Consider the following 7,821-nt stretch of genomic DNA (forward strand, 5'->3'; position numbering starts at 1 on the left):
AGTGGTCTCTACACCCAGAAGTAGCCAGACTCATCATTCAACGCTGGGGCTCCCCGGTGATGGACCTCTTTGCAACAAAGCTCAACACCCAACTACCGGTCTATTGCTCCCCGGTCCCAGACCAAAAGGCAGCCCTAGAAGACGCCTTCCAGCACAAGTTGGACAACCTGGACGTGTACGCTTTTCCCCCCTTCACGTTGATAAGGCAGGTACTCAACAGAGTAAGGGCCTCCCGAAACCTAAGGATGACTTTGGTAGCGCCCTGGTGGCCGGAGAGAGAGTGGTTCGCGGACCTAAAAGACCTAGCGAGCCAACCGCCTTGGCCTCTGCCCGCCAGGTCAGACCTCCTGCACCAACCGCACTTTTTCAGGCTCCACGACAACCCTCTCTCTCTTCGCCTTCACGCCTGGAGACTATCGAGTGGCTCTTGAAGAAGGAGGGGTACTCCTCCGCCACAGCTAAGAGAATGTCCCTGTACCTGAGGAGATCCTCTACCGCGGTATACCAGGCGAAGTGGGCCTCCTTCACGAAGTGGTGCTCGGAGAAACACATTAGACCTCTTAAAGCTTCGGTCCCGGACATAGCTGAGTTTCTGGTGTATCTTAGAGATAAAGTGGGAATGTCAATCCCAGCCATTAAAGGAGTTCGAGCTGCCTTAGGCCAAGTCTTCCTCCTGAAAGGCATCGACCTGGGGACCTCGAGACACATAGCGATGCTGATTAGGAGTTTTGAGCAATCCTGCCCCCCTCAAGCTAGGAGAGTGCCCAGGTGGGACCTAGCCAAGGTCTTGAAGATGCTAAGTCTTCCTCCCTTTGAACTCCTGAAAGATATCGGGGACAAAGACCTCACCCTCAAGACCGTCTTCTTGCTAGCCTTAGCTTCGGCTAAGAGAGTGGGCGAGATCCATGGTCTGTCTTACGACGTTTCGCACTCCAAAGGGTGGAAAGAAGTGTCCTTCAGGTTCGTGCCCTCCTTTGTGGCGAAGACTCAGAACCCAGCAGTCTGGGACCCGAGGTTTGAAGGTCTCTCAATTCCGGCCATTCCCAAGACGGGCATTACGGAAGACTTGAAGTTATGCCCAGTACGGACGCTCAGAAAATACCTGGAAAGGACAGCTCATCTCCGACCAGGTACCAAGAACCTCTTCGTTTCCACAGGTGTTAATAGGAAACAAGTTCCAAGAACACCATTTCCTTCTGGCTGAGACAAGTCATCGCTAGAACCTATGAAGAGGATAGAATGGCAGTGCCAGGCACTCCCCGCCCCCATGACATCAGGGGTCTGAGCACCTCCTTGGCCTTTGACAGAAACATGGCGGTGGGACAGATCCTGCAGGCAGGCACTTGGTCGCACCAGTCGACCTTTACTGCCCACTACCTCAAGGATTATTCAAGAAAATCCTTGAACGGGTTCTCCATTGGGACAGTCATTGCCGCCCTCCAAGCTGTGTAGCGGTAGGCCAGAAGCTGTCCCCAACGGTGAACAAATTCTTCGCGACTACATCAGGAGAAAATCGCCAGAAGAAATTTTAAGAGGTGAGTCTTAGATAATAGCGTAAGGTTGCGCAGTTACCCTCACTCCGCACTCTGATAGCCCCTGCATTCCATAGCCCTCTAGGCACTATGTGCCGAGTCAAGTGTCAGAATAGCACTCCCGCCTCCTAAAGTATAAGTCTCCAAGAAAAGTAGTTTTCGTTAAGTATTTTGTGTTGGAACAAGTCAAAAATTTTAAATGATTTTTATTTTTCCTAACATACTTACCGAGAACTACTTTCGGGTAATGGCCCTCCCTTCCGTCCCCGAGTGCCATCCTTCCATTGCCAAGTTGGGCTAAGCGACGAACTTAATGAGGACGCTGACCCAGAGAAGCAGTGACCTGCCCTAATCCTGCCCTCAGGGCGCATTCTCTGGCGGCGGGGATAAGCCTATGTAGAGCGGAGTAAGGGGGGTAACGGCGGGAAAAACCTTGGTCGATTGAGGGAATCACAAGTGACTCCAAGAAAAGTAGTTCTCGGTAAGTATGTTAGGAAAAATAAAAATTATTTAAAATTTTTGATATATATATATATATATATATATATATATATATATATATATATATATATATATACATATTTATATATATATATATATATATATATATATATATATATATGTATATATATATATATATATATATATATATATATATATATATATGTATATATATATATATATATATATATATATATATATATATATATATATATATATTTATATATATATATGTATATATATATATATATATATATATATATATATATATATATATATGTATGTATATATATACATACATATATAAATATATATATATATATATTTATATATATATATATATATTTATATATATGTATATATATATATATATATATATATGTATATATATATATATATATATATATATATATATATATATATATATATATATATATATACATATATATATATATATATATATATATATATATATTTATATATATATGTTTATATACATACATATATATATGTATATATATATATATATATGTGTGTATATATGTATATGTATATATACACATACATATATATAAATATATTTATATGTATATATATATAATATATATATATATATATATATATATATATATATATATGTATATATATATATATATATATATATATATATATATATATATACAGTATGTATATGTATATATATATACACACACACACACACACACACATATATATATATATATATATATATATATATATATATATATATATATATATATATATATATATATATATATATATATATATATATTATAACAACAGGTTTTCAGGCCTTACGACAAATCATGGGTATGACATCAACAACATTATACTGTATTATTATAAATGTAAATTGACTTTCACACATTTTCTTTTCCATATCTATCAAGACAAATTGTTACATACATTATAGTGTATAATCATGTTAGCATGATTTTATAGTTTTATATCAATTAGACATAGTTATTGACACTATTTCCTTAGACATTAGAATTACTACTATGGTACTTTGTCAATAATGCAGTGATGTAGCTTGGCCCAAAATATTTAACGGCAAAGAAACGAATGTGTAAATTGATTCTGTTGATCCTCCTCATACTGAATAAATGTAGAATGTCATGTTGGTCTCAATATATGAACAATCTGTATAATGCCAATTTAACTCTACCAGGTATGATAAAAATTACAGCACATAACATTATCAAGAACGTCGTTGTTGGCAGTGGCAAAGTCTAAAGAGAAGTTAGCTGGCGCACAGACTGTAAATTAAAGGTCGCGGTGAGTGACGTCGGTCAAGTCGTTATTAAGCTTGTATCCATACTATTTCAGTTAGCGATAATCATGGACTGCGACCATATGTCCAAGATACACCTACTATCAATTCAAAAAATGGATAATACCGTCTTATCCTCTCTTCTAGGCTTTTCTGAAAAGCTTGACTTACGACATCTAATGATGATTATATCCCAACAAAAATGCTTAATCAAGATTGTCTGGAGCATTTATTTGCTAGCTTTAAGCAGATGAATTGCCTATATGATCCTCGCAAAGTAGTAAATTTCAAGTACAGACTGAAAAAAAGAGTGTTTTTTTTTTTTTTTTAGGAAAGATGTAACCCTGATAAGTGAAAAATGAAATAGTACTAAATGCGATGAAAATCAAGACTGCCTGTTAACACATTAGTGTCCAAATGTTCATCTACACGGGAATCCGCAGATAAAGAACGAGAAGTTGCTTAAGAAATCTGTCTCATTTTAAGAGATTTTGAATTTAATAAGAATTATGGATTGAAGAAGGTGATGAGATCCTTGAAGTAACTGAGATAGGTAAAGAAAATACAACTGGAAATACACCAATTCTGTAACTGAGGAGGGATTTTTGAGGTATGTAGGAGGTTATATAGATGAAAAAAGCATTAAAATATCCTGAATTAGAAAAACAATGTTCCGGTGTTGAGAGAATTCTTTTTAGCTGGTCATGGCAAAAAATTGAAAGAGAACCATAAGGCTACATATGAACTCTTCCTGATGTGATGAAATTTGCTAGAGTTTAAGGCCTTACCACGTGGTGTCATATATTTCTTAGAAAAATTAGCTTTATTTCATAGAATAAGACATTTAAGCAAGAAAATTGATATCAACAAAAAGAGTCAAGAGATTACAGGATTATAAATCAGAAGTATATAAATTTTTTTTAAATAGAGACATTCTTCCGGAAAGCTGAATGAGCCATCTCAAACCTTAGGGCCGACTATTATTTATAATCTTAGTTATAAGAAGAGGACACAATCTTCCTCTGATCAAGAGGCCTGAACTGCACACGAGTTCCCACACATGACTTGTGTGGTTCATCTATGAGCCTCTAGTGAGCTGGATATCAATAATAACTCGGGAAAGGACTGTTAATTATACTTTGTGGGAAGGACCATAAGGGGTTGGTTGTTTAATGTAATTATACTTGACAATTCTTTTTCTCAAAATTTTGTGTTAAGGAATAGTTGGTGCTACTCACGGTCCAGATATACCTACTATAGCGTGAGGTCTACCACACTATAGCGTGAGATCTACCTCCCGTTAGTTCTATAGCGTGAGGTCTACTGCTGAATTATACGTCCCTCATAGATAAAACACATTTCATACATTTGTTTAAGCAATAAACACTTGATTTAAACATATCTTAGAAATGACTTAGATAGATCATTGGATTTATAATTACATTAAAAAAAGGAATAAAGGTAAAATTAAACATATCATATATTTCCATACATTTATTCTAGCGATACACCCTTCGTACATCAAACATGTTATCATATATTTCCATACTTCTATTCTAGCGATACACTCTTCATACATCAAACAGGTTATCATATATTTCCATACATTTATTTTAGCGATACACACTTCGTACATCTTCTAAGAATGACACAAATAGATCTGCTTCTTGAACTGTATCCAAGAGATTGTGCTCTCTTAAAAAGGCGAGTGCTGCTTCTTCTGTCAGAATGACTCTTCTATAAAACTCCTTCAGCAACATTTTTAGTATCCTCAATCGATGATATCTCTTTTAGGCCGAGGGAAAAACTGATTTAGGAGCTGTGGGACGCTGGTCACGCGGTAGACCTCACCCTCAACCTGGGTAGGCGACATATGGCGGTAGACCTCACACTATAGTAGCACCCTTGGAGGAAAAATAACTGGAGATGCCCTGACCCGGATTAAGGGAAGCCAGGTTTTTACCCTTCAAACTGTCAGTTCTTGATCCTTCAAGTTAATCTCTGTCACTGTATTGGAATTTGTAGTCAGTTCTATTCAGACCTTTGCTTAGAGACGGTAACCCTTATTGTGCTTTCATTAGCGACATCTTGTTTTTTTTTTTCTGCTGCCATCTTCTTTTTTTGGATTTTTTAGTTTTTTTTATAATTTTTTCTTTTTTTTCTTTTTTTTTCTATTTTCTATCTACCTTCAGGGAATCTTGTTCAGAGAGACACAGCATAATAGAAGAAGTCAGATTTGTTTGTTCAGCATTTGTTCACCGGACAAAGAAACAGTACAGGTGAATCTTCATCAAGGAACAAAGCATACTAGAACAAGTCAGACTTCTTCCCTCTGCTGAGTCCATCTTGTAGAATATCCTTTAGGTACCTAGAATATATTGGGAACAGCCGCCATCCTGTTTTTTTTTTCCTGCTGCCATCTTATTCTTCTTCTTCTTGTTCTTCTTCTTGTTCTTCTGGACTCTTTATTTTTTATGCATTTTGTGTTTTGTATTTTTGGAGGGATTTTTTATTTTTTATATTTTGGGGGGATTTTATAGTTTTTACAATTTTTTTTAATTTCTTCTTTTCATATTTTCTATTTTTCTAGGTTTTCCTTTAACTCCTTACTCGTCACTATTTATTTCATCTTCCAACTGATTCATCAAATCCGCCAATTCCATACCTACTTTTTGAGTATAACCAATCTGTCCAGTCTTCGTCAGAAGTCTTTGCTTTAGAGTCTTGATTTCTCTCCTTAGACTTTCCACTTCACTTTCTGTCTGTTTTCTGATTCTTCTTTCTTCTATTAGCTCTTTATTAAGCCTTGTGCTCTCTTCTTCTCTCCTTAGAATTTCTCTCTTTTGTTGTTTCACTATATCATCAATTTGCATTACCAATATTTCAAGCCAATCTATCTTGACTTCCATATCCTCTTTTTCTTGCTTAAGAATTTTCGCTCCTTCCGTCACAAAATTTAGCCGATCCTCTACCTCTCTTTTGATTGTTTCTACCTCCTGCATGTTTTGAATATGTAGACTTTCCATTTTTTCTTCGAAAATAGCTATTTGTTCCTCTTTTTCTTTTCTTAATCTCTCCTCTTCCATTAACTCCTCTTTAAACTTTTCTTTCTCTTCTTGAACTCTTTGTGCTTCAGCATTCTTTTCCATAATTTGAATCATTACAGCTTCCACGTTTTCTTTGAGAATAGCTATTTGTTCCTCTCTTTCTTTCCTTAGTCTTTCCTCTTCCATTAACTCCTCTTTAAGATTTTCTTTCTCTTCTTGAACTCTTTGTGCCTCAGCATTCGTTTCCATATTTTGAATCATTACAGCTTCCACGTTTTCTTTGAGAATAGCTATTTGTTCCTCTCTTTCTTTCCTTAGTCTTTCCTCTTCCATTAACTCCTCTTTAAGCTTTTCTTTCTCTTCTTGAACTCTTTGTGCCTCAGCATTCGTTTCCATATTTTGAATCATTTCACCTTCCACGTTTTCTTTGAGAATAGCTATTTGTTCCTCTCTTTCTTTCCTTAGTCTTTCCTCTTCCATTAACTCCTCTTTAAGATTTTCTTTCTCTTCTTGAACTCTTTGTGCTTCAGCATTCGTTTCCATATTTTGAATCATTACACCTTCCATGTTTTCTTTGAGAATAGCTATTTGTTCCTCTCTTTCTTTCCTTAGTCTTTCCTCTTCCATTAACTCCTCTTTTAGCTTTTCTTTCTCTTCTTCAACTATTTTTAGTTCTGTTGTGTTTCTTTCAATAATCATCTCTAATTCTTCAAATGATTTTTCAAGATTATCAACTTTAGTTTTTGCTATCAATTTACCTTGCCAAAGTTCGTCTGCTTCTTGCTTAGCAAGATTTAGCTCTTCTTCTAGTCCTTTTCTCACTGTCTCTTCTCGTTGCAATTTGGACTTAGTCTCTTGCAACTCTTCATCTATTTTGAGTGTTTCTTTTTCCCAATATTCATTTGTAACTTCCTTTTCCAATTTCTCCTCTTGAAGCTGTTGAATCTTATTGTCCTTTATCCTATTTTGTTCTTGAAGATTATCTATTTGATCCTCTTTTTTTCTTTCCACAATCCCTCCTCTTTCATTAACTCCTCTTTTAGCCTTTCTTTCTCTTCTTCAACTATTTTTAGTTCTGTTGTCTTTCTTTCAACCATTATCTCTACTTCTTCAAATAATTTTTCAACATTATCAGCTAAAGTTTTTACTATCAATAAATCTCTCCTAAGTTTTTCTGTTTCTTGCTTAGCAAGATTTAGCTCTTCTTCTAATACTGTTCTTACTGTCTCTTCTTTCATTAACTCCTCTTTTACCTTTTCTTTCTCTTCTTCAACTATTTCTAGTTCTGTTGTCTTTCTTTCAATAATCATCTCTATTCTTCAAATAGTTTTTCAACTTTATCAACTCTAGTTTTTGCTATCAATTTAACTTGTCTAAGTTCTTCTGCTTCTTGCTTAGCAAGATTTAGCTCTTCTTTTAATACTTTCCT

The 7,821-nt window shown here is 35.6% G+C and overlaps 4 protein-coding genes across 4 annotated transcripts in view; 1 reads left to right on the top strand and 3 right to left on the bottom strand.

The window, feature by feature from the left end:
- Positions 1-7,821, top strand: part of Sulf1 (Extracellular sulfatase Sulf1) — an 893,213-nt gene that overhangs the window by 82,628 nt on the left and 802,764 nt on the right. The gene's annotated exons all lie outside the window — the stretch shown is intronic.
- Positions 5,952-6,578, bottom strand: LOC137644402 (uncharacterized protein PF3D7_1120000-like). The gene has a single exon (XM_068377383.1). The coding sequence runs from the start codon at positions 6,576-6,578 to the stop codon at positions 5,952-5,954; it is 627 nt and encodes a 208-aa protein (XP_068233484.1).
- On the bottom strand, positions 7,376-7,702 carry LOC137644403 (golgin subfamily A member 6-like protein 26). Its single transcript, XM_068377384.1, has one exon. It carries the CDS (start codon positions 7,700-7,702, stop codon positions 7,376-7,378), a length of 327 nt encoding a protein of 108 aa, XP_068233485.1.
- Positions 7,705-7,821, bottom strand: part of LOC137644404 (uncharacterized) — an 813-nt gene continuing 696 nt past the window's right edge. Inside the window, exon 1 of the mRNA XM_068377385.1 lies at positions 7,705-7,821. This exon is cut by the window's right edge and continues 696 nt beyond it. Coding sequence (XP_068233486.1) covers positions 7,705-7,821 — 117 coding nt within the window.

This window comes from Palaemon carinicauda, chromosome 7 (assembly GCF_036898095.1).
Source record: "Palaemon carinicauda isolate YSFRI2023 chromosome 7, ASM3689809v2, whole genome shotgun sequence".
In the NCBI taxonomy this organism is placed as follows: Eukaryota; Metazoa; Arthropoda; class Malacostraca; order Decapoda; family Palaemonidae; genus Palaemon; species Palaemon carinicauda.